Genomic DNA, 26,658 nt, shown 5'->3' with positions numbered 1-26,658 from the left:
AAACTCAAAGTCACTTGGGACATGCAAGTCCAATTGCTCCTTGCTCAACAAATCAATATAAACAAAGGATTTATGGATGCTAATACTCATCTCAAGCAAACCATGTTTAAGATAAATCAGAATCTTTCAAGAACCGAAATTGAAATGGCCACAAATCCAAAGAAAATCCAAGAAAACAAAATCTCATACCAGCAAAGCTTCATTACTCAAAAAAACTGACCTCATACAGAAAAGCCCTCAAACATTATATGGCACTCTCCCAACTTTATCTTTCTCTACATTAAATAAAACAATGAGACAAATTGGTAACAATCTACTAAAGAAACTATAAGCTAAAATTGGATTTTCTTTCACAGTAAGATTATTGTATACCGAATTACAAAGTACTCTCAAACTTCAATATCACTGAGCAAGAAGGTAGGGACTAAATTGGCAAACAGTCACCCATATCTAACTACTATATTAGAAGAACGGAAACCTTATGCCGTTACTCGCTGCAAACAAATTGTACTCTTCAATAGTAGTCTCTTTTTTATTGCAAGCATGACCATTTTCAACATGATCTACTGAAAATTGAGAAGAAAGTTCTCCCACAATCTCATCTTTCAAAGGGACAGGATTAGATTTGCATCCTGTTGAAAGCGCCACAGGCCCACCAAAATGGAACAAGGAAAAGCTAGTGTTATCTGTGTGCAATTTGGCAGAGACATCATTTTGCCTTCCTTCTCCATTTGCTGCTTGTTCTGTTGGATGCAGCCTGCCAGGAACAACCCTCTCTGTGTTAACTTCAGTGAAAGCTTCTTTTGTTGTTCCAGGCTTGGGAATCTGAGTTTGCTCCTCTGAATACAAGCCATTGACCTTTGAAACTGGCTGATAAACCGGAACAGGACCAGGATTAAACAGGGGGGTTGCTAAATGCTGCAGAGTGCCATATGGCATGCATAAACGTGAGTTCCCGTTTAAACCATAGCCAAGAGGGCCAGCATAAAGATAGGGATTTGGAGGAAAGGGCATTAATCCATTAGCTGGACTAGCTGGCCAAGAAACAGGATTCTGATGGTAGTAACCCATGGTTGAAGGAGCCTGATACACTGGAAATTGTATATGTTGGTTATGCACTGATGTAAACATGCCTTGATGTTGAGAACCCATAACAGCAGTGGGTTTTCCATTGTCAGAATTTTCAGCAGTTTTTGTCAGTGGATTTCCAGGAACTTTGTTCCCTCTACCATCTGGTGTATTTCCAAACAATGCCTGGCTCCCCAGAGCAACCCCTCCATTGACATCCTGTTTTTTATCCATTCCTTTCACCTGAACTTCGGAGAAGCCATTTTGATGGCAGACTGAAGTATCTCTCCCATCTGATTGTTGGCTGGCATCTTCAGAATCTGATGTTGATGAAGATTCCAAGTTTCCATGATTTGAAGAGGAGGTATTGCTATCTCCTTCACTAAGGCATGAAGAGCAGTTATCAGAATTAGAAGTGCTACTCATCATAGAATGAGAAATTCCATTCAAGGTAGGATTTCTATTGGAACAAATTCCAACTTCCTCATACACAGCATTCAGCGAAGAGCATTGATCCTGTTGTTCCACATGACAGTCCTCATCCATTGCAATGCTGGAGTTCCTTGATTTGTTAGCTTTGCTATGCTCATGATCAATTTCACCCAAATTTACACTCGCTTCACTAGAGCACGTTTCACCTGATGACTTAACAAAGTTATTATCAGGTCCAGCTCCTTCACTGTAAGTAGATGACCTCAAAGTAATATCTGTATCAGAGTTGCTCCGGGGGTACTTTTTCTGTGCTTCTGTGGGCTCCCAAACTTTCTTGGAATGAAGTGAATCTCGACCGGAAGGATTGGTTCCAGCAATAATTTTATTTTTCAGCTTCCCACAATCTTCACGCATGTAATCTTGTCGATTATACTTGTTACCACGATAGACTTGCTTGGACATATCCACTGCAGATTCTGACTTGCTCACAGATTTGGGCTCTCGACCTACTCTAGTTGCAGAAACAAGTGGCTCAATCTTGGCTCTGTATTCATTGTGTTGGCTGCAGCTGCAAGAGTAGAAGTCATACCTGTCAACCCGGCCGTTGGAACACTGAAACTTCTCAGTATACTTAACACCACAATTCCGACCATTGGGCTTTGCACTGCTTATCCTTAATTGCCTATTTAATCCGTTGATGCTCCTGGAAGGAGCCTCAAAGTTTTCAATCTGATATCTTGGCTCGGATCTATTAACAGGAGCACTTTCTGAAACAGCAGCAAACCGGCGCCGATCAGACCATTTTGGGGATGGATCAAAAGGACCATCCTTGCGAAATTTCAATCTCCGACGAGAAAATTTTGATTGCTCCATTGTAAAAGAGCCATTCCCATCTTTTTCTTTGGTACCTTCTGCATCAGGACTATCAAAAGAGTGATTTTGCAAACTTGAAGTGGAATGCCCATCTAAAAACTGTTCTTCAATGTCTGGAGAACCAGGTCTAGAGACAATAATATCACCTGTGTCACTCACAGAGTCTCTGCAACTAATAGCGATATTTTCTTCAACCTCAATGCTTGGTGAAGATTCTTCCTTCGAGACGTCAGGAGCAACAGGAATAATACTTGACTCAGCACATTGTTTTTCTTTCTCCCTTTCTTTTCCTTTCAGTCTCTCCTTTCTCCTGAGTTTTTTCTCTCGTTCTTTTGTTCTTTTCCTCTCCTTGCGTTCTTCTTCTTCACGCTTTTCCTTCTCTTCTTCTTCAAGTAGCTTCATCTGTAGAAATCATGTAGTGTTAAAAATATTTATCAAAAAATACAGAAAAACCTCCAATAATTATCTAAAAGCAGAAAGGAAAACCTATCCTGAAGTATCACCAATTATTCAGACCTGTTTTTCCAATGTAATAATTTCCTTGCATGCAACATGAACGCGTTCTTCCAGCAGCTTTAGTGCAAGACAAACAAAGATACTGTGTGCGTTCTGGCGTGCTGTTCCTTCCCTAAAAGCCTTTTCAACCTGAATTCAAAATGGATAAATAGTATGTTTTAGCAATAAGGAGAACACAAACAACTGAAACAGATTGACTTGTATGTTTGCTGTGCCACAACCACAAGAAGCACTAAAACAAAGTCCAAGTTCTAGAAGTACTCAAATCTAACTCATTGTAACTCTTGTGATTCAATTATTTAAAATCTTTTAAGACTCAGTTAATCACATATATAAGAAAACCTTTTCTTTGAATTTTTCCAGATATAATACCAATCATCTATATCAAAACAAAGGACTAGAATATGTAGCCTTAAATTTGAACTCATTAGCCTTGATTGCAGATGACCTCACTTAAATTATAGGTCCCATATCTTTTCTCCCAGCATTTCACTCTGAAACTTGGATTAACTCACTCTTTGCCACCAGGCAACCACTGGTGTTCTTTATAGATTACTGCCCGAAAACATCTTCATTTTAGCCAGTACAAAATGCGCTACTGCCTCTGTATTAACATGAATCTGAGTTAAGGAAATGAGGTTAAGCACCTCCACGGAATTTGTTTGACAGGTGTACATTTGCTTCCAAACAGATACTTAACAGGATGGAAGTTAGCAAGGTTGGCCTCATACTTGTCTCAGGAAATATTTTTCCCCATTACTAGGTCATGTATCATTGCTTACACAGAAAACCAATTACTTTTCGTACCCCCAGCTAAGTAGCTACAGTATTATGAACATCCGATGGCAATCTTTTTCAAAGTTATTATAATCTTCCCATCTTTATGTATCACTCATATGGGTGTTTCCTGGTTATCAAGTTCAGAACATACGGTCAATTCTTCTCAAAGTTTAACCCAAGACAAATTTTCATTAATTGTTAGTCCTGCTTCTCTAAAGCACAACATTAAACAACAAAAACCATTTTCATATAAACAGAGATTCTGTCAAAAATAATGAAATTTTCTACACTTATAACTCACCTGCTGCTAATTAGCACATCAAGTCATTAATATACAACTGTTTTTTGCTACCTCCCTACTGATCACATTCTTCTACACACACAAGGGTTTTAATTATTGAACGGAAATAATAGAATCCCACAGATGAATTTTTTTTTTTGAGTAAATAAGCGAAAAAAAAGGCAGGCATGTTGCAAGACTATAAAGCACAAAAAGGCTGAAAAGATTTGAAGATACCTGTTCTTTAAAAATAACAGTTGCTGCATCAAGAAGAAACTCTCGAGCAAGTTCAGGACTCTTCGCATGTTTTTGGGGACGGGAGCATTCTCCATCGAGCTCATTTCCATCCTTGTCCATGGAATCATCATCCTGAAAAGATGAGCTAAAAGTTCAACATCACTATTATCCAAACAACTTCATTTATAAGCCTCACAAAGTTTGAACTACCTCCTCTTCCTCAGCCTCTTCAGCATGCTCAAAAAACCTTCTGATACTTTCCCCCCTTGTGATTGTAACATAACCATCTCCAACTACAAGCCTGCAATGCACACATTGTTGGCCCTTTAATGCATGGCCTTTTACAGAAAGCTCAGAGCAGCGGCCATCCAATTTCCAGGCCCTCAGGGTGATATAACACGCACTCAAGCTACCAAGATCCAGGCCATTGACTTGAACACTTCCATTCATGCCAACATTTTCAAATTCCATAATATCTGATTTTCCTTCCCCAGTTCCAACTGCCCATTCAAAGTGGTGGTAAGTTCCAACAGTGTCCGCAAAAGTTTGGCGCCAATCAGCTTGGACTGTGTCATCAGATACCTGGGCAAGTAGTAAAGAAAAATGTTGCAAGTCATATATATTTTGAAAATTCTCACAACAAGTTCAACAAATTATGACTAAAGCAGTCAAAATGCTAATTTCATCCATTCTTTATGAACAAGTAGATCAAAAGATGAACATATGATAGTATCATAACGACAGCCATGAACATATGAACATATGGTTAAATATATGGATGAAGCACCTCATATAAAAAGGCTGTATCTGCAACACAAAACCAACTAGTGCATCGAGGTTCTCTACGCATACGTTTTAGCTCTTTCAGCTCCTTGAACTCACGGATAACATTTCTTCTGCAATCTCTGCAAAATCTCTTGCTGTCAAACCTGTGACAGAGATGCAAATGTGAGATCTATACAAACAATAGAGAGCAGAAGTCTACAGGCATGTCGTAAAGACAGATAAGCAGAAGTGGTCAAGGCAGATGCAAAACTTTTGCAGCCATTCCAGTCCATTTAATGTCTCATTTTCATTGCTCAAAAGAAATCATCTCATGTTAATTTTTTTCATACTGAAGGAGGCTACAAATTTTACTCTATCAATATCTCTTTAAGCATATCCCCCCATCCCACCCTTTATACAGCCTCAATTCATATGCACTTCTCTACAAAAACACCTTTCAACATCTACATCTTGTTTTTATATGAAAATTTCGTTATCAGTACTTGTTTAATTTTTTACTCTAATGCTTATAGTTCTATCCTACAAACACCAGTGATGATACTCATCAGTCAGAAACTTTACCTAGTTTATCTCATAAAAGTGTAATTTCTTAGTTAGCAACATTTGACTCCACCACAACCATGAAGATTTACAGAATTGAAAAAGTAACAAGGATAATAAGCATGACAGCAATCATATAGGGAAAGCAATCCATTAAAGAAAGTCCACATGGTTGAGTAAACAAGAAAATAAATTTACAGGCCTGTTGTTCCCTGGAACAACACTGATGCAAACAGTGTACGCATCTTTCACTACCCATAATTTCAGGGACCTCAGATTCAAACTTACCCCCTAGTCCATCTTCCATAAGAATAACTTTCAACTACAAACATTGAAACAAAGCACACATATTTGAGATACCTTCCGTTAAAATACAATTTCCCTGTCTACTCACAATCTCTTGTAGCAGGGTGCTGTTTGGGATTTATGGTAACAAGGAAAAGAGTAACGTCAACTTAATCAGATCTTTTCTCTTGCTTTTTCCTTTGATCACTAGAACTGGACAGCCTACAGTTGACTATTCAAGGGAAAGAAGAAAAAAAAAATTAACTTTCAAGAGAGGTACAGAGACAGAGATAAATAGTACTCATTAACTGTTTATAAGTCCAGGTTCTAAGATCATATTGTTTTGATTCTCTAAAATTCTGATCTCCTTCAATATAGAAAAGTCTTGGCCAACATCAGTCATTCTCATTATCCACTACTTAATATCTTGATTAAAGACCATTTAGAGATGTCATTTTTTAGGGTTTACTCTCCCTCCAAAGGAAGCAGCACTCAGTTATTGCAGGTTTCTTACTAATTTATGCCTTCAAAGCTGCTAGGAATGGATGATTCTTACAAGGTTGGACTTTCTGTTCCTTAATGGTTTCATGTCATGCTTGAAAGCCAGAAAGAAAGAATAAATCCCAAATTCTAGTTCAACACATGCTTCTAGGAGTACTAGTATTATATCTTCTAATTACTAAACTCTGTAAATTGAAGCGGGATTCTCATGGATGACCAAAATGTATTCAAAATAAGGCTCTAAAGTTACATCACTGTATGAAAGAACCAACTCATGGAAAGATGAAGAAGAGACTGCTTTCCTGAAGTTAATGCCACGGCCAAGTCAACCGACAAAAAGAAAAAAACTCAGTACCTTGTATGTTAACATTTTCAAGCATCTTGAATAGTAAATTGAATAATATCTTTTCTCCAATCTGAAAAATGGAGTTTCATTTCCTCACTTCATGGCTCATCACAAGTTTTATTTTAATAATTATCCATCTAAAACACATACACTCTCATAGCTAGGAAATCAGATACACGACAGCTAAATTTACTTCACAGAGCTAGTCAGTTTTCAACTAGGAGAAGAACACAGACTAAAGCTTTTAAAGGCACACAAATGAAACTTCCATGTCTTTGATACCATCAAACAAAACTTTTGTCCTCTTCATAGTACTAACACTCCCACCACTAGCCTCCTACTTCTTACTCCAAACAAAGTTTGATCAATAACCATCAAACTTCATACTTTTCATCAGCTGAACAATACAACAAATGACACATATTCAACCACAAAGGAGCTACAAACACACCTGTACATAAGCCTCTCAATAAAATCATCCTCCTTCATTCTTAAGAGAGACTGCCGAGTTTCTTCTCCAAGAGCTGACCAGAAATCCACCAAGGTGTCACAAGAAAGCCTGGCAGTGTGCAGCGCACATGTTTCTCTTGTTCCATGTCCTCTGCCATAACTAGCAATTCCTTGGCTTATCCAACCCCGACCTCCCCCACCACAAGCATCAGGATAAAGCAATTCACGCTCCCGTTCCCTTGCACGTGCACTGTCAAACACCTGATTCAATTGCAACATCAACAACTAGACGAAAAGGGAAAACATAAGCAGAGAAAACAATTTGATCAGCACGAACATTTTGGAGTCCCTTGAGTGACTTTGAGCACAAATAGCAGTCAAGAAGAGTAAGTGACCCATCACGAGTTGTGGTCAAACCTCCCCAAGGATGGACAGATGGATCTTGAATTTCATCTTGCGACCCATTTGTCATACTCAATCCACCATCACTTTGGTTTTTTGAGACTCCTGACCTGTTGTAATGAAGGTTAGCAGCTATTCCCTCCTGCAGCAAGGATTTTCCATACATGACAATCTGCGAAAAACCTTCAAGCAGTAGCCCATTACATCTGGAGCAGTACATGTTCTTGCGAGCTTGCTCAAAGAGGGTTTGTTTATCAATTCTAAGGAGCTCCTGCCGAGCTTGGAATGACAGCTCACTCCAAAACTACAACATAAAAACATAGCTTTTTGTTAGTAACTAATCAAAAAGATGCAAACGAAATCAATAGACCATGCATTTATAAAACATGTCAGTTATTAACTTGCATAATCAACAGTATCCCTCGTTCCTGGTACATATGGAGAGTGGAGACATGCTATGTTAGCTCTCACCTATCTCATACACCCCGTCTCTTCCCATCCCCAGGACTCAAACCTGTGATCTCTTAGTTGGAGTTTCATATTCTAACCATTTGGTGCCCCCTTGGGCAAGCACTATCCATATTTGCTAATGGCAGACAAGCACCAATCCTTGAATTCCCAATTCCTCAATCACCTACCCATACTTCTGATAGCCCAAAAGATAAAAAGACCATAGAAAATGGCTGAAAGCCACATTGAGCTCAACAAAGAGTGAAAAAAATCATTAAGAACCGACATTAACGAAGTTAATTATCAAATTTCTAATTCTTATTTCTTCCATTACCCGATTCAAAACCAGGAATAGCACTATAACATCAGTGCCTTAGCTCCCAAAAAGATTAGCCAACTAATGTCTAACGTCTCTAAGCAAGGCAGATGCCATTGAACAACAAATCCAATACTAGAATCCAAATTGGCACATAATCAACACTATAAATTCTGTAAACTGGATCTGATAAAAGAAAAAAAATTAAATTCCAATAAATTAAGATCCAATCCCAACTAAAACTACCCATTCGAATAAACGACAAACCCAATCCAAAACAGTGATCCAATCCAATTCAATTAAAATAATTAATCACCAAAAAATCAACAAAAATACACAAAAAATTGAACAAAATGAAAACCGAATACCTTCTGGAGCTGATTGTAGCTAACATCATCGCTATGCTTACACCAAAACCCAAATGAGGCATTACTATATTGCTCATTTCTTTGCGCTAATCCTGGCATCCTTTGATTCTTCAAACTCTCTTTGATTTATAATTATTTACCAATCCTTCCATTCCTACCCTTCAATTCCGTTTTATTTTACCGATCCAAAAGAACAACCGATTTAATCCGATTCGACAAAAACGCAAAAAAAAATGTAATTCAAAGATCGTTAAAATGATGATTGGGTGGTTTGGTTTTTCTTCTGGGATCTAAACCGGATTGAATTTCAGAGAAAGATCGACGAGAGAAGAGAAAATTGATAGAGTGGGCTTTGGGGGGTTGATGACGATGATCAGATTTGGTGCTGCGTTTTTTTTTTATTTATATATATTTATATTTGTAAGAGAAAATCAGAAAGCAAGGATTTCGGGCCTGCTTGTTTGGCCATGGGCATGGGGGAAGGGGAAGGACGGTTAAAATGGAAACAGACTGTTTACATTACAATTTTTTTTTTTAACTCTGTGAGGTAAAAACAGAAAATAATACACTATGTTTTTTTATTATTTGTTATAAATTTTACCAAAAAATGTAGGTAATGATTCAATATTAGATTAAAATACCAAAAAAAGTGTAGAATAAAATAAAAATTATTTTTCAAATAAACAAATAAAATCAATTACTACCATATTTGGTATTTTGAGGTGATTGGAAATAAGCTTTGACTTATTAGAGTTTAAAGTGGTTTATTGCAATTAATTAGGTGGTACAAAAAAGAGTTACATTTGTCAATTAAATATTTACTTGTACATTTATTTTCCATGGTGAGCACATGAAAAAAAACAAAGTAATGACACTTGAGCATAAAAAACAATAACATGACATAAATAATTTTATATATAATAAAATTAACCACAAATAATTAATAGGTCATATGGTCTTCTCATGTAGATATTTCATCATAAAACTAATTTCTGAACAAAATAATTACTTTATAAATAAATATGATGAAATGTGAAATAATGACGACATAAATTGGCCGTTTTTATTTTTCACGCATGTAAAAAGTTCATTAAACCCAACAAAAAAAGAGACAAGCTAATCGTCTTTTTCTAAAATGACAAAAATGACCTCATCTGCCAGGGTTTGCGTACACGGTGTGCACCAACCTGAAGACCGAAGACTTGAAGACAGGTCCAAAGCTACGCCGTTTGGAGAGGGCTAAAACAATTAACGTGCGCCGGTGAGATAACCGTTGGGCCTTTTTGGGTCTCAAATCAGGGGGAAAAAAAGTCTAATCAGACAGTACATAGTCATTTTTACATGTTAATACCGAATCAATATCTTCCACGTATGTCCTTGTCAGATGGGATGGATTTCCGCAAACAAACGATGGACCCAGTCCCTCCTTTATTTAATATTTATTTATTTATTTATTTTAGTTATTGTCGGCGAAATAATAGGCTACTTTGAAATTTTGCAAGCTAGAGATCTCAAAAAGTTAATTTAACCTTTGTCTACCACTTCGTTTTTTTCTCTCAAAAGAAAAAAAATGTGTGAATATCAAGGTATCATGCTTGGTTGCAAATTAGATATAAAAAATAATATTTAAATTCATTTTCTTCAATAAAAGAAAAAACTAAATAATAATGAAAAAAAGAAAAAAAATTACACGCAATGTTGTTTGTTTGTCGAGAAAGTGTTGTCATTTTTTTATTTTTTTAGTTTAGATGAGGCATGGATGTTGTCATTTTATTTAAAGATGACATCATTATTGAATTAGCAATTTAGCACAAATATTTAGAAGATTAACATAGTAGCTCAATTTTTTCATCGTTGCCAAATTTTCTTAAATCCTTATGCTATTAATAAGCTTCTAATTATAACAACAATAATGGAACTTGTCAAATTCTTATATATTTGTTTTTTTTTCTTTTTTATATAATAAAAAAAAAAGGGTCAAGAGCTTGAAGACAACACGAGTTTAAAAGACAGGAGCAAAAAACGGGGCAGCGCTTGCCCGTTCTCTAATGGTTATGCAGTCACTAAAAGGATCCAACTCCCAGGGCCATAAATTAGGCCCAGCTAATTTTCTTTGACCTTTTTAATTAATTTGAATTAATTTTTTTCAAAAATGATTATAATTTGATAATCTAGTAAAATACAGTTTTAATTCAAATTACGTTTAATTTAAATAGAAGATAACTCAAAAGTAAAATAATGCGATATCCGATTTAATCCAACTCAAAGTAATTTAAAGTTTAAAATGAAAATATTTAGGATAATTTGAACTGGAATTAGTTGAAATTTGAAACAATTTCAAATTTAAAACATCCAAACATGTTTTTATATCCAAATTTTTTAATCAATAAAGTTATTTTCAAATTAAATAATGGTTAAGGTAAAAAGAAATTGTTGAAAATAAATGAAAGAAACATGTAAAGAGATTTAAGAAAATTTTTATGTTAAAAAGAAAGAAATCTGTTAGGGTTCTTATTATAATATGAGGTGGGGTGACGAAATTTAAAATCCATGAATAGTTTGGGCTTATCAGGTTCAACACTCGGGAGTAGGAGCATTCAAGAAGTAACAACAAAAGCAAGCATATACAAGGGTAGAATGCAGATTTAACGAGAGAAAACTGAATCTCCAAGAAATGGTCCTTCTGGTTCTGGGGGGAATAGAATTGATTGGAAAATGGACTTGATTGTGTAATGAGACTACAAAACATGAGGAAAAAGTTACAAGTACATGAGCCTCACTACTGGTTTTCAGGTCAGATGTATACTATGCTTGAGACTCTGCTCCTGCTGGTTTTGCATTAAGAAGAGGCTGAATAGCTTTGACAACAATTGTCATGTTTGGCCGGAAGTCTGCCTCATACTGGACACAAAGTGCCGCAACTGCTGCTAGCTGAGATATCCAAACAATAATATATAAAAAAAAAATGATACCACTAAGAGGCAAGTCAATCATTACTAGGGAAAGTCAACTGCACTGTGAAAAACCAGCTGGTCATATGGAAAATAACGTAGCAGAAGAGACAACAACCTTGGCAATTGCCTTTGGTGGGTAGTCATTGCTTAGCTTGGGATCCACACATTGCTTAACCTTGTCCTCACTCAATCTTGGAGTTGCCTGCGTTATGTAAAAATGAGTCAAGAGGCACATCTAAAGGGCCAGGAAATACATATAGGAAAGGAAACACACCCAAGTAACAAGACTCTGTTGTCCTTTGGGCATTGTATGGTCTACTGGTTTTCTCCCTGTCAACAGCTCTAGAAGAACAACACCGAAACTGTATACATCACTTTTCTGTGTTATCTGCCCTGTCATAGCATACCTAACCAGAAACGAAAGAAAGTTAGAATGAATACTGGGAAAAATAATGGTCCTTGTACAAGACAACAGGCAACTGTAATTTACTACGAGGAATCTGTTTCATTACTTGTGGCAATAACATGAATCAGATACTAGATAGAATTACATGTACGATATCACTAATTTCATTGTTTGAAAATGATAAAAGCAACTTCTGCAGATACAGAAAATTTTCAATGTCATGGTTCCTGGAACAACTTGTATCTTAGTTTTGGAACATTGGAAATTGAAATTGAAAAAGAGTTGCAACCAAGGATGGTATATGCACAAATGCATAAGAATCACAAAATGGGTGCCTACTGTAGGTAAGTATAAAAAATCTGTTCCTGACTAGAAGTGATTCTAAATTTCATAAATCTTTAGAGTTATAACTTTGTGGTAATTTGTCTGAGGATCAAAGATGAAAATGAAGGTATCCTAAACTCTAACACTCAAGAAGATAATCTGTCTTGGTTTCATTTCAATGAAATAATCTGCAGGCATGCAAAGTTTTAATAACTTAAATCAGTTTATATATAGGTGCAGACTAGGCCATAAATTGGCTTCTTTGGCACGTTATAGTTGTAAACGGATTAAAATGCTAGAGTACAAGACTTACTCTGGGGCATGGTACCCAAATGTACCCAAGACTCTAGTCGAATGCAGTCGAGCAGCTGTGTCAGAAGATTGATTTGTCAAGTTGAAATCGGCAATTTTGGCCATGAAGTCATCAAAAAGAAGAACATTGCTTGATCTGACATCACGATGAACTATTGAAGGCTGAACTTTCTCATGCAAATATTCAAGACCTTTTGCAGCACCATAGGCAACTTTTACTCTTTGGTTCCAGGTGAGAACTGGACCTGGTTCAGCTCCTTGTACACCTTTCCTACCTGATAAAGAAAAAATACTGAAAATGAACAAAATTTCATAATGTCAACAAAAGAAAAGCAAAAAGATGAATGACGAAACTGAGCATACCATGTAATACATCATGTAAAGAACCCATTGTCGCGTACTGATATACCAAGATTCGGTTATTTGCTTCCAAACAATACCCCATCAACTCCACAAAATGTTCATGTTTAAGTCTTGAAACCACTGATAACTGCAAATTCATGGTAACAATAACATGGGATCATAATCAAACTCTACACAGATCACCTTAATAGTGGAAAGAAAAGGGTTTTATGTGTCTCACTCTCACCTGTGCTCCAAAATCAGAATCTGGTTCTTGTGAAGAACTAGTATCCAGCTTCTTTATTGCTGCATCCTGACCATTACTTAACTTTGCATAGAAAACTCGGCCATAAGAACCTTCTCCGATCAAAGCCTTTGTGCCAAAGTTACCAGTCATCCTATTTAACTCATCCAATGTCATAGCTGGAATTTCAATTGGTAGGACTTTCTGAGGAGCCCCACTTTTAACCACATTGGAAGCCCTTGGCTCTCCTCTCCCACTGCCTGTAAACATACCATTATAAGGATTTGAAAACCATTTTCTTGACTCTTGAGAGGCCTAAGAAGAATGGAAAACAGAACAAATAAAGCTCCAAAAGTTAAAGAGATACGGAAAAACAATTACCAGCGCCACCGAATTGGTTTCCTCCTCTAGGTGGGGCTGTATATTGGTTTGCAGGTGGGCCGTTGGGTTCCTCCTCCGCACCTCCGCAGCAGAACATAGCTCAGGATGTTGAAACCTCCAATTTTCATGCAGTGAAAAGGACTCTTTTATCAATCCAATGCAAAATCAAATCTTTTCCTGCATGGGAAAAAAAAATGAAACAATATTATATTATATGCTTTTCAGGGTTGACCTAATGGTCATAGTCTAAGGAGCCTGAGGGTGATTGCCAAGGTTCAATCACCATCCCCTTGGAATTTGTCTCAAATTTAATAAAAACAATAAGACACGGAATGCTACTTGGGATTTTGTTAAAATGAACAGATAGCAGCAACATATACATACAAGCAATGATCATAATCAATTGTCAATGCATGTATGATCCATTTGATTGCAAAATCAAATGTACCACTATTTCAGATAAAAAAAAAAAACAGACAGCATTAAAGCATTACAAACATACCTGACAGTCTGTGATCTGATCAACCCAAGAAGGTTAAACAGACAAAAAAAAGCTATGGAAGGCTGGATTGACAGAGAAAGAGAGAGGGAGGGGGGGGGGGAATGTTGATAACAGAGAAAAATGCAAAAACAGATACAGAACTTTATAGGAAACAGAAAAGTGAAGGTCGTTTCAACTTTTTTTTTTTTCTTTCTTTTCTGTTTATTCCCCCATGCTCTGTAATGGCTCTGTATTAGAACAGACACACATGTTTCCCCTGTTTTCCGAGAAGCTCGGGTCTCTCATAGTTTAACCGTTAAAACACACCTACTTCTACGTGCATTCACGTCTGCACGTCTCTAAACTAAACTTATATTTTCTATTCTCTGTTAATGTATTCTTTTCCGTTTTTATGCTAATCGAATGGTCTTTGATTTGCAAATTTGCATGATCAATCTCGTGAGGAAACTAAATTAAAGTCATGCAATGAATTCCTGATCATAAACATTGGTCCAAATTCTCCATTCTCCCAAATTGCAATTATCAAGGAAAAAACCCCATGAGGTGCATGATCATGATCTTCCTTTTGGATTTGTTGGGTATACCAGTCTAAACCTGGACCGTCCATCTTTACTAATTGGCAACGACATGGGACGGAGACATGGAACTGTGCATGGCAAGTCACCTTTCATATTTCAATCTTTCCATGTCAACAGTCCAAGGTTTCTTGGTTGGAATATGACTTCTTAATGATTAACAAAGGGTTTTAGATTATTAAATAAGCTGCTTGATATTCAAAAATGGAAACCATGAAATTTGGAATATGATAATTGTTCTATCATTTGTTGGAAAAAGTACATGCTATAAGTCCTAAACATCACCAGAACCAGAAAACAGAGCACATTAGATACCAGATTATCAGTGTCTGTCTGTCCGGAAGAATAAGCACGTCTTCTCCACTCTTCCAAAGTTTAGCCGAAGTTTTAAAATATTTGACATTCATGTCGATGAACTAATGTTAGTCCTGTAATGTTTTGACATTATTAAGTCAGTTTTACTTTGCATGTATAATTCCCATTCACTCTTTTCAGTATTGAAGCTTGCATCATCAACGAGCTACATTGTACTTTTGATTCAGAAACATTCAGAATAAAGTTTCAGTGGTTTCCTCGTAATATTTTCAAATAACAATCAAGCTATATCTTGGACGAAAAACAGAAAACTTTTGGCAATAAACAGGACACATGAGCAAAATAGCACTTTGTAATAGTGAGGAAGTGGTTTAATACAGGAAGCTAACGGCAATCACAGCCAAAAGATGCCGAAAGACCTTTTTAAGGACTCAAAGGGAAAGTTCATACATGTTGCTGCATTAAACTTTGAGCAACCAAGTTGACTCATATAAATCATCATTTCCTACACTAAACATTCAGCAGAAGGCAGCGGTCAACAGAGAGATTGGACTGTTGAGGACAGAGATCCCAGTCAAAATACAACATGTAAATACAAAAGAAAGCCCCCATCAGAAAAATGAAAGCTTCATCTGTTTCCCAATAAGACTCAGAACCTTTTGAAACTGTACAAAATCACCTTAATTCTCCATGGAATCCTATCTCATTCTTCTTTCCATATACGGCCAGTTACCCTCAACTTCAGCTCTTGCCTATCCCCACCAGAAAAGTATAGAGCCAGATTCCTTTGGATAATAAGTCCATCCTGGCTGTCACGAACTTTCCTATGACTGTCCCGGATGCTCCTGGGAATCCCCTGCCATATTAGTCTACGGCCATTGGCACCAACTTCCAAACTATAACTGAACTTTTTTGCTTCATTATCATCACCCATAAAACGTAAAAAGGCCATATAGACAGGTGCCATGCCAAACTGGAATGCCTCAAAATGCAAGCAGAACTGTTTTCCAAAACAATTAAACACCTGAACAGGATGACAGAGTTCAAAAAGTAGGTTAGGGCTTCATATCAAGACAAGATTTAATTTGACCAGAGGAATAGTAGATAAAAACATTATGATAGTTTGTATAGAAAGTTAAAAGTAGATCTACAATAAATTATTTAAAAAGATGGCAGTAGTTTGTTGCAAATAATTATGGATAACTTGTCAAATGAATCCTTCCAGAAGCATGAGATTTGCAGTTTAAAACAGGCACTAACTATAACTTGAACAGTCTGAACAGAAACCACATAATCTCCTGGCAATATAAAGAACTCAGGTGACTTAAACGGTTTTCAATTTCTTTTGAAAACTAGAAAAGAAAAATATGAGCAAAAGTTTGAGACCATGATGTTTTATCACAATTCACAAATAACTAGCAGAGAAGCATGGTAACACTTGAGCTGTCATGTACTGTAGCATAAACGAACTTACAGTAAGCATCCATGTGGCATTTTCAACTTCGTGTGGATTTGATTTGACATATCGATGATTGAAGGTACATCCATCATGCATGTCAACCTTATGATCATCCTTGAGATGTGCCACAAGGGTTGAGATGTCACCTGTAACAGAGCACTCAGACCCAGCATAGGGGCAATTGTAGGGACAAAACCGACAGTGTTGCTCATGCTTGAGCTTGCTGTAATAGGGGAAGATATCATGGCAACCTAGGTTCTGGTATTTACAAGGGAGTTCCAAGGATTCTGCAACTTTCTCCAAAGCTAAACACCTTATATTTCCAAGATCATAGCAGCATGTTGGGCAACAGTTGTGCACTCTAATCTTGCAGTTAGAACACAGAGTATGTCCATTTGGGCACTGTAATAGAAATATTGGATACAACATATAGAAATCATAACTGAATCATTTTTCCAAATTTTGATAGAAAGAGGCTAGGAACAAATTCTCTATACCATAGTAAAAAATCCCCATAAAGCCTAATCACTTAAGGACACTATAGCCAAACTATCCTTAACACCAAATGAGCCTATGTCTGACCAAAATTTCCACCCATTCAAATTGCTTTCCAAGTACATTAATTATTTTTCCATCTTCCCACCTGAGGATAACTCTCCACTGCAGCAACCAAGCTCCAAGATGATAAGATATCCTCTTGGATAGAAACAAATACCCCTTTTTTCCCTATAACTATATGTCCATAACCCTTCAGTGCCTTGTGTTTGATTCCCTACATTTCACAGGATGCACAACCAAACATCTAACTAAATAGCGCACCACAACTAGTTCTTCGCCACCATTTCCCCCCCCCCCCCCCCCCCCCCCCCAGCATACAGATATCATTTCTTAGTTCCATACAAGCATATGAAGGCACACATATAGCCCTCACAACCAAGTAAATTAGAAAATTCAGTAATAGTAAAAACAATGAAAAAAGGGTGAAAAACAAAATACTACAAACTATATTCTTTATGGAGGAGCCCGAATAGTGTACACAGGTGAACAAACCTGGTGAATTGGTGGGTACATCAAATTTGTGCATACAGGACACTCAAGGAGTTCATAAACACCATTGTTTGAATGAATTCCATGTTTTCCAAGCAAACTAACAGGACTCTTCATCGTTGTAGTATTACTCTCGGATTTTGCAGTAGCAATGTCATAATCTGCTACAGAGGGATGAGATTCAACAACTTCTTTGCAAGCACTGCCTCCAGGAGCCATTGCTACTCCAAATCTGGTGATATCTCTAGTGAACTACTTAAATTATTTTAAGTTTATGTACTTTTGAAAGGCTTCACACTCTATTTACCTGCAATACAGGATAAATATTAGATGTCATCAGAAGAAGATATTTTAAACAAAACATGTAGCAAATTATACAATAATATGCAGTTGAACATCCAGAAGAAATAACACAAGCAGGGCAAAACATGTGAACTATTTGAAGGAAACTCAACACACTTGTTCTCACCACAAACATTAATTTTGGCAGGTCAGGGGAACTATGGCAACCAATAGTAGCTTTTTTGGTAACAAGATCAAACAAGATTAAAACCAGATTCTCATTTAAGCAGTTAAATATGTCCTGTTTCAAGAAGAGTCTCAAATCGCTAATACTCCATTCATCATATTGCAATAAAAACCAAATATTTCTCAGGTAAAATTTTTCCAAAAGCACTCAGCCATTTTAAAGAGAAATCTAGCAACAGCAAACAAAAGATACAACATTACTACATTCCAACAGGACAATCAAATATCAGGATTCAGAAGAGACTATCTCTAAAACCAAAAGAAATAGCAGTAAACTAGTGATAAATTAATATATGGTAGTTACTCTAATAACTTGATAATGTCAATCATTTCCATGGCATGATTGCATATAAACGTCCCATTTACCACATCTCAGTTTTCATGTAAGAAGCCTTCTTCCTTCTTATTTCTTGTTCTTCAAATTTCACATAGATGGAAATCAAAGTTTAAACAAAAATTTTTTTGCCATACACTTTGTGATTAGTGAAACTAGTATATAAACAGCAATAAACTATGAAACAGTATTAAGCAGGTTTATAAGCACCATTCTTCTAAGGAATAATAAATTTCCATCTTTCCAAGAGAAAGGTACACAATTCTAACGTCGGGAAGTATGTTTCAAAACTAAGATTAACTGTTTTCATTTCAGTGATAATTGCCAAGCAGGAAAACAAGAAGAAAGAAAAAGCTTATATAAAAGGGATTATTTTCCAACCAATCAAAAAATTCAGATTGCCATGCACAACAAGAACAGGCATGCTTTCATGTCTAATTCCTTCCACAAACACTCTCATAAAATGCTGAATCTTTGAGCAAGCAAAAGGAAGAATCACGAACCAAATAGAACCCAGCTTCGCCAAAAACTACCTTTCCGAAGAACATGATCATCTAAAAAAGCAGGCAACATTCCGAGGTTTTTAATGAAAATACTGCCAATTTGAATCAAATATAAAGCTGAGTAAGAAAGAAAAGAACTAGCTTTATTATTTATGCCAAATACCATCAAAAAGCAACCAAAACATGAGACAAGAACAGCATAAAAAACAAAATTTTCTCCCAAATTATAAACAAATCCACCATTTTTTAAGTTGGATTTTACCCACCAAAAAAATTAAAAATCTCCAATTTTTTATAGCTTCTAATAAAGCAACCGGAAAATGAGAGAGGGAAAAGTGAAAGGAAACAATCCCCTCTCCCACCCCTCAATGTCCAAATTCCAACAAAGTGTCCTCTTTTTCGATGCAATGTCAAAACTAAGTTTGTCCAAAAACCGACTTTCCCATTTGGATTAATTAAAACACAAACAACAGAAACAAAACAAAACAAAAACTCCTAATTTTCAAGTTTCAAACATTAACAATCAAAAGAAAAAACAAAACCAAACCCAAAGGGAAAAAAGAAATCAAATACCCAGTTGAGATTTCCAAGCTTGGTGTCTTTACACATCATTGAAATCCACAAACAAAATCTGGGTTGCGCTCAAATCTTTGAAACCAAAAAAAAAAAAAAAGACAGTGCCAAAGGAGCAGCGAAACTTACGGGTTTTAAACCGCACACATGGAAAAAATGGAGACTTGTTTTGCATCAAATGGTGGGCATGCTTTGCTTTGCAAATGCAAACTCGTCTGTCGTATATTTTGATAATATTGGTCTTTTATTATTATTATTATTATTATTCTTTGGGTTTTTTGGAAGTAAAATATTTTGGTTTCTGTATATGTCGTCTTTAGCACTGATTTCTTCTTGTTCCCTTCCTCCTCTCCTCTCCTCTCCTCTCCTCTGCCCCAGTGGACCGATACCTCAAGGCGCACGCAACGTTTGAAAATTCGATTTTTATTTTCTTTTTAACTTTTAGCTATTAGCTCTTTCTTTTCCATTTTTACTGTCTCGTTGACGTTTACTTTTTGTGGGCACCAACTTGGTGACATCTTTTTTTCTTTTCTGTTTTTTTACTATATGAGCATCTCAATGGTTGATACGTGTTTTTTCTGTTAAAAGATTGGGTTAAATACCTCATTTTTTTAAAATTTTAATTAAACTTTTAAATAAATTTATTAATTTTTAAAATAAACATTGACTATTACCAAAAACTATAAAAAAATTAAAATATTTTTTATTAGTTTAAAAAATTATTACTGTATAATTTTTTTGAAAAAAATTAAAAATAATAATTCAAGTAGCACGATTGTTGCTCCCCAATTTTTTAAAATTAATGAAAAATTAATAAAAATTATATGATAGTAATTTTTAAAATTAATAAAAATTAAAACTATTTTTAACATCTCTAACATGCATAAACAAAAAAATTAAAAAATTAAGAATTAAGAATTAAAAAAATAATAAAATGAAAAATTACAATTACCTAATTCAATTTTTTTAGTGTCTATCATATCCAATTTAATCTCATTAAAATTGAATGACGAAGATTCATGTAAGCAATCTTAGATACAAACAAGGACTTGTGCAAGCGTAGAAGCTTATGATTTAGGTTTAGGTTTTGAAGAAAAGGAAGAGTAAAAGGCTAAAGAAAGATTGAAAGAGCAAAGTGTAAAGCGATTTAGATTTTTATCAATGGATCAATTAGATCGAATTATTTTACTCAACTCATATTTAATTTAGATGAATAATTGATTTAATTTGATTTTATTCACTCTTAACCATAAGCATTCTAAGAATCTAAGTATTATATTTTGATCTTATAACGCTACACGAAAAAAAATCATCAATTTTTATCGTATAAATTCTTATTCACCATTTTAATATTAAATTCAAGTCAATGGAGCGTTCCTTTGATAATGTGGTTAATGTAATGATGAAGTCATGTACTAAGCATGAAATCAATATTTTCTCAACTTTCCACGAAGATGTATGAATATGATAATACAACTTCCTTTTTTCTAAATAAAAGGCATTGGATATATATATATATATATATATATTTATCAATCCCATTTCAATGCCTAAACTTTAAGTTGAAGTTTTAATATTTTTTTAAAGAAAAAAAGTGGGATTGGTCACAAAAGTCATTAACTTTTACTTTTTTTAAAAAAAATTAATTTTAAAATTCATCTCAGAGTAAAAAGAATTCTCACAAATGTAAATGGTGGTTTTGACCATCTCCACAAAGTTGTTTGAGCTTTTAGTTATGCACTCAAAAGACTTCCATTTCTTTTGTTTGAAAAAAAGATTGGGGCTCCTTGCCATGGTGGCCCTCTTTGCACCAACCATGTAAAACTCTGAACGTTGGCTTTGGCTCCTTTATTTACCACACAACTTTGGACCACTTTCTTTTTTCTAATGTGGGACGACCCTTTTTTTTTTTTTTTAACCAAATAACCAGACAATAAATGACCGAAAAAAGACAATGAGTTTAAAAAATGGTGGTTGAAAACAATACTGTATAAATCACACACTTTGAAAAAAATATATAATTGCCAAATAATTAATCAGAGATTGCAGTTATAAGATAATTAGGTGATTTTGATATGCTATCATTATATATGTTTAGTATTAATCAAAATTTAATTAATTTCTTTTGCATGAGGAGATGGTCAGTTGGTTACCCACTCCTTGCAATCTTGTCCAATTCCTTATCTGCTACTGGTGACATATACTTTTCATTGCATACAAGATTTTATTTCTTCGTGACCACTTCCATATGTAAGCAAAATGACCAATTCTTTACTGATCTTGAATTGAAATTCAAACAACTTGGCTGTCTTAAATTGGGGGTGATATGAAGATGCTTGAAAAACTAATGCCTTTTCTTTTCTATAAAAGATTCCAAGTTCATTAAATTCAATTATTAAGCACATAGTACATCTATGTGCCCAAGTTTTGTTATTGAAATACATATTAGGGAAGAAACATTAGAAGGGTAAAGAGGAGAAACACATAGTAATATCTGGTTTGATGAGTCAATAAGCATGTGAGATAAAGAATAAGAAGGTTTCAACAAGAAATTAGATGGGGTAATATTCAAAGCTTAACTGACATTTTCTGTGGAAATTTCATTGAAGTTTGGGGTACAGGAAGATTTCAGCCCTGCAGCAATGGTCTGATGCTGATTAGGAAGATGTGGATGGGTGCATCAATGTCTCGCTTTGAAATTTCTGAATGGCAGTAATTAATGGCACTTTGGTGTTTTCCCTAACTTCTGAAGCCTGTGTTTTTCTTTTGTACTTCACGCGTTTTGCATCAAGTATTTTAAGATTTTTTTTAAGTTGGAATGATTTATTTCAAAATCTTTCAAAAGGAATTCAAATTTTAAATTTATATTTTTTAATGTTTTCATCTCATATAAATATTCAATTAGATAGATAAAATAATTAACCAACCAGCTTATAATTGAACAAAGTTAATATAAAATTGAACCAAATTCATACATAATGTGATTTTAGACGAGATTTTGCATTTTAGGAACTAATAAGATATTTTCTTTATTACCAAAAAAAAATTAATAGTAGTCATTTTTTAACTCTTTTAGAGTGTATCAATAGTATTTATAGAAGTATCAATTTCAAAACTATATATATATATATATATCTAATAATTTATTAAATTAAGTATTTTTATATACTTTATAACTTGTCAATAATTATTTGATGGTGTGTTTTAGTGAATGATTAAATTTCAACTTATATCATTTTTAAATATGTAAAGTTCTATGTAAATATAAGTTTTTCACCACTTATCAAACATGTTTTTTGGATTAAGAATATAGACTCGTAATTTATAATTTATATGCATATTAAATTCTAATTGCAGAATTTAAGGTCACATAGAGTTGGGCTTAAGTTTTGACCCACTGCATATGTAGTATAAAGCAATATAAAAAAAATAAATAAATTACCTTGCAGCTAAGAAAAGCATAATGGTGCTAGTTGTTTAAGTGCCCATTGGCCTGGCTTATATTTAACTTATCTACTACTTAAAAGCAGAAGTTAGGTCAAATAAGATTTTGTAAAAAACTCTTAAAAAATAACTTTTTTTTAAAAAATAAAATCTAAAAAAAAAAGAACTTAAAAAAAACTCCAATTATGAGGTTTTTTTTTTATAAAAAAAAAACACGCTAGCTTATTAGGAGAGTTATTTTTTCCTAAAAGATCCTCACTCTCAAAAAATACTCTCTCCTTCTCCCTCTATCGATCTCCCTCTCCTCTCTCCCTTTCTGCAAGTCATCATTTTAAGATATTTTTTTGTACTTACAAAAATTGAGAAAAAGGAATATTCAAAATTCAAAACTGCATTCAGGTATTATTTTTTTTTCTTTTTATTTTGTTTTTCATTTTATTTTCTATTTTTTTGGATTTTGAAAACTCTCTTTATTAGTTGATATTTCTCAGTTTATTGTTTGATATGACAATTATGTGATGTTTATTTATTCTTAACTTTTTTATGTTGTATATAATATTTGATGATTATGATTGAAATAATTAATTAAATAAGTTAATGGTTGTTGAGATAAATTATATGAAAATTGAGATAATATTTGTTGATTATGGTTGTTGAGATAATATTGTTCATGAAAGTGAACTTTGTTAGTAAGGATATCAATAGCTAAATGTGATTTTCCTAAATTATGACTCCCATCCTAGACTTCTTTTCATCTTTTATGGGTTCTCCTCCATTGTTAGGGTTAAGGGTTTTAGTAGTCGACTCACTACTTTCTTTCATATCTCATTTTTTTTATTTGATTTAATTTTTCTCTTTATTTGATTTATTTATTATTATTCAATAAAAATTTATTTATGAATTATGTGTTACTTATAAATTATTTGTTGAACTCTTTTTTTATAATTTATTATTAATTATAAACTTTATGTTATATAAAAATCCTTTTTATATTTTCAAAATTTATTTTAAATAGATAAAATAAAGTTAATTTTTTTATTTTGAACAAAGAAATTCGTGATTAATAAAAAGTTATTTATTAAATACCCTTTATGGTAATTTTAACTAAAATTAGAGTTTTTATAAGTTGTTTTGCTCAACAACTTATCTATAAAAAAATAAATTTACCAAATAATTTTAACTTAATTTTAAAAGTTATTATTTTTTATAAGAGCTTTATAATAGTTTTTAAGTTAAAAAAAATCAAGCCAAACATGCTCTAAGTGGCATAAATCTACTATGCCAACGAGTAAGGTATCCATGAATTTTGAGATACCCAAACCCTAACCTTATTAAAAATCAAAGACCTTAACCTTTTTAATTATCCGAATAATTTTAAAAATTATTATCCTAACCATAATCCTAATACATTCTCACTACCCTATAGTTACCTTACCCCGTTTATTAAAATTTTCTTTATAGGTACCCAATTACCCAATTAATTATTCTAATCTCATAACTTCCCTTTAGATTTATATGTTATAAGTTTATATAAATAAAAATATATATATTGTAATTAATAATTTTATAAGTTATAATTTTTGAAATGTTAACACCAAATAGAAAGTAAACATGTTTATATTTAAAGTACATATATATATACAAACACATGCACACATCAAAAATATTTTAATATATATAATAGTAATTATATTCCTTATAAATGAATCTAATATATATAAAATATATATATTAAAAGACATTACAAGATAGTTAACAATTATAGTTTAATGAATTAATTTAATTAATTATACGGGTTTGTCCTTAATTACATAAAATTAAAAAAAATAACTAGATTTTAGAACTATCCTAATCTCATAACTTCTCTTTATGTTTATATAAGTTTAAATAAACAAAGTTATATATATTATAATTAATAATTTTATAAGTCATAATTTTTGTAATGTTAACACAAAATAAAAAGTAAATATATGTATATTAAAAGTATATATATATATATATAATAGTAATTATATTTCTTTATAATATTATGTAATATTCATATTATTTAAACATAATTAACACTCTAATAATTTTTTAATTTCAATATATTAATGTCATCATATTAATAATTAGAGTAATCATACTTTTCATATATTTGTTAGTTTTTAACAAAAAAAATTACTTGTAAAGTTAGTAAAAATTGTAAATTTTTAATTTAATTATTAAAATAAAAAAAAATATTTATAAATAATAATCAGGTTCGGATAACGAGTATCCAAAGGGTGATACCTGAACCCTACCTGAACTCAATATGGATAGTGAAATTACTATCGAAACTTATCCCAAACCCGATTATAGGATACCATAATTCTATATAATCGAGTCGAGTATCTACGAGTACCTTATTATTGGGTACCCATTGTCATCCCTACCAAAGCTGCCCTTCCTCTAATGCAATCTAATTCGTCCAATTTAAATTTCTAATGCCCATACGAAAACAGTGCAGCTTGCTTTGTCCTATTGATCTACTGCCAAAATCTGTTTAAAATAATTGAACTCATTAGAATCTTTGTTTCACATTATAGACCAATAAAAAAAAAATATATATATATATCATTGAGATAAGATAAGATAAGATAAGATAAGCATTCAAATCTTTGACATAAGATGCATAGATGAGTATGTCCCATTTTCAACACTAGTATATGGTCACATATATTTTGCACATGAATACGTTATTAGTATGTTCTTTATACTATATCTATGAATGTCATATGGATGTAGGTAAAACCTTATTGGTTGATATTAATATATATATAATTGGTTAAGTAAATACTCGATTATACAATAACATCTTAATTTTTCTTGGCTTATATTTTTAAATGATTACTTTCTTGAGGGATTTTAATCAATATTTTAAATCAACAATAATAACAAGTTAGCAAATAATTATAGTTTCAAGTAATAACCTGTCGTAACGTGCAGGTTCGGGAACCCAACCGCCATACACTATGAAAACTCTAAAAAAACTAGGAGTCGTCACCAATCTTTTTTACTAGATGTGATTGGTCACCTATTGACTCGATTCTAATCGATGAAGCTTTAAATTAATTTTAAGCCCACCGAAAAGAACCTTAAATTGGTCTACGTTTTTCTTAATCTAAGTTCGGGAGTACGGTTACTCTCAGAGAAGGATTAGCACCCTCGGGACGCCCGTTCCATGAACGGTACCATTTTTAGATTATTCTATTAGGCTTTAATTTTTTAAATTCACTATATTTTCTTAATTATTATTCCCTTATTTTATCCTCTATTCAACCTAAAATGGAATACAAATGTGAGGCAATATGAAATGTATGGCGTGGGATAAAAATATGTCGGATGAATAACCTTTTATTTAGGACGTTCTCTCGGATCCGCCCATCATATTGGTGGGATCCAGGGTGTTCTCTCACCTAAAGAATTATTCGAGAAATTCGTCTTCGTAAATTCGACGAATAAATCTCATCATCGGGGTTATCGTACGTTTTTCTTTAAAGGTAATATTTTCGTGAATAATGAACCTAATACAAGCGAAAGCCTTTTATTAAAGATGTTCCTCGAGCCTTCCCATCATACTGGTGGGACTCGGGGACACTTTTTCACCTAAGGAACTTTTCAAGGAATACTCGCCTTCGCAAGATCCTCGGAAGATCCCATCATCAAGGCTTAACTCATAAACAAAAAATACTTATATGCAATGATGTGTATGATGCAATATGTAAATGCTATACTCGTGAAATTAACTATTTTTATCATTATAT

General features: G+C 33.7%; 3 protein-coding genes across 8 annotated transcripts; all 3 read right to left on the bottom strand.

The window, feature by feature from the left end:
* Positions 1 to 166: 166 nt before the first annotated feature.
* On the bottom strand, positions 167 to 9,099 carry LOC18599140 (uncharacterized). Its single transcript, XM_007028977.3, has 8 exons — positions 8,631 to 9,099; positions 7,432 to 7,800; positions 7,096 to 7,355; positions 4,974 to 5,115; positions 4,397 to 4,768; positions 4,187 to 4,318; positions 2,890 to 3,018; positions 167 to 2,775 (listed from the first exon to the last, which is right to left on the bottom strand). Exons 1-8 carry the CDS (start codon positions 8,727 to 8,729, stop codon positions 463 to 465), a joined length of 3,816 nt encoding a protein of 1,271 aa, XP_007029039.3. The 5' UTR covers positions 8,730 to 9,099; the 3' UTR covers positions 167 to 462.
* Positions 9,100 to 11,253: 2,154 nt separating this feature from the next.
* Positions 11,254 to 13,690, bottom strand: LOC18599139 (Protein kinase superfamily protein). The gene is made up of 7 exons (XM_088806246.1): positions 13,600 to 13,690; positions 13,216 to 13,472; positions 12,990 to 13,116; positions 12,628 to 12,901; positions 11,859 to 11,991; positions 11,700 to 11,786; positions 11,254 to 11,561 (listed from the first exon to the last, which is right to left on the bottom strand). Exons 1-7 carry the CDS (start codon positions 13,688 to 13,690, stop codon positions 11,436 to 11,438), a joined length of 1,095 nt encoding a protein of 364 aa, XP_088662372.1. The 3' UTR covers positions 11,254 to 11,435.
* A 1,629-nt stretch (positions 13,691 to 15,319) lies between these two features.
* On the bottom strand, positions 15,320 to 19,823 carry LOC18599138 (Protein with RING/U-box and TRAF-like domain). Of its 6 annotated transcripts, none has more exons than XM_018122392.2 (5): positions 19,559 to 19,823; positions 18,857 to 18,973; positions 17,495 to 17,798; positions 16,460 to 16,846; positions 15,320 to 16,009 (listed from the first exon to the last, which is right to left on the bottom strand). In XM_018122392.2, exons 3-5 carry the CDS (start codon positions 17,708 to 17,710, stop codon positions 15,689 to 15,691), a joined length of 924 nt encoding a protein of 307 aa, XP_017977881.2. In that variant the 5' UTR covers positions 17,711 to 17,798; positions 18,857 to 18,973; positions 19,559 to 19,823; the 3' UTR covers positions 15,320 to 15,688. The 6 variants fall into 6 exon arrangements, with proteins under 6 accessions (XP_017977881.2, XP_007029035.3, XP_017977883.2 ...); XM_007028973.3 differs by having other exon boundaries at positions 18,857 to 18,948; XM_018122394.2 differs by having other exon boundaries at positions 18,857 to 18,907.
* Positions 19,824 to 26,658: the final 6,835 nt, after the last annotated feature.

The sequence above is a fragment of the Theobroma cacao genome, chromosome 5, assembly GCF_053813885.1.
Source record: "Theobroma cacao isolate CCN51 chromosome 5, ASM5381388v1, whole genome shotgun sequence".
Taxonomy (NCBI): domain Eukaryota; kingdom Viridiplantae; phylum Streptophyta; class Magnoliopsida; order Malvales; family Malvaceae; genus Theobroma; species Theobroma cacao.
Note: the sequence above shows the minus strand (reverse complement) of the source record. Positions and strands in the feature narration are given on the sequence as shown.

Excerpts from the sequence above, each read along its gene's own strand:
- LOC18599140 (XM_007028977.3), bottom strand. The coding sequence starts at position 8,729 with ATGCCAGGATTAGCGCAAAGAAATGAGCAATATAGTAATGCCTCATTT. Across the intron at positions 7,801-8,630 it reads GCTACAATCAGCTCCAGAAG|TTTTGGAGTGAGCTGTCATT; the intron begins GTATTCGGTTTT and ends TTTATGTTGTAG. Across the intron at positions 3,019-4,186 it reads CTGTTATTTTTAAAGAACAG|GTTGAAAAGGCTTTTAGGGA; the intron begins GTATCTTCAAAT and ends TTTTGAATTCAG.
- LOC18599139 (XM_088806246.1), bottom strand. The coding sequence starts at position 13,690 with ATGTTCTGCTGCGGAGGTGCGGAGGAGGAACCCAACGGCCCACCTGCA. Across the intron at positions 13,117-13,215 it reads ATTCTGATTTTGGAGCACAG|TTATCAGTGGTTTCAAGACT; the intron begins GTGAGAGTGAGA and ends ATGAATTTGCAG. Across the intron at positions 11,787-11,858 it reads AACAGAGTCTTGTTACTTGG|GCAACTCCAAGATTGAGTGA; the intron begins GTGTGTTTCCTT and ends TACATAACGCAG.
- LOC18599138 (XM_018122392.2), bottom strand. The coding sequence starts at position 17,710 with ATGGCTCCTGGAGGCAGTGCTTGCAAAGAAGTTGTTGAATCTCATCCC. Across the intron at positions 16,847-17,494 it reads TGTACCCACCAATTCACCAG|TGCCCAAATGGACATACTCT; the intron begins GTTTGTTCACCT and ends TTTCTATTACAG. Across the intron at positions 16,010-16,459 it reads ATGCCACATGGATGCTTACT|GTGTTTAATTGTTTTGGAAA; the intron begins GTAAGTTCGTTT and ends CATCCTGTTCAG.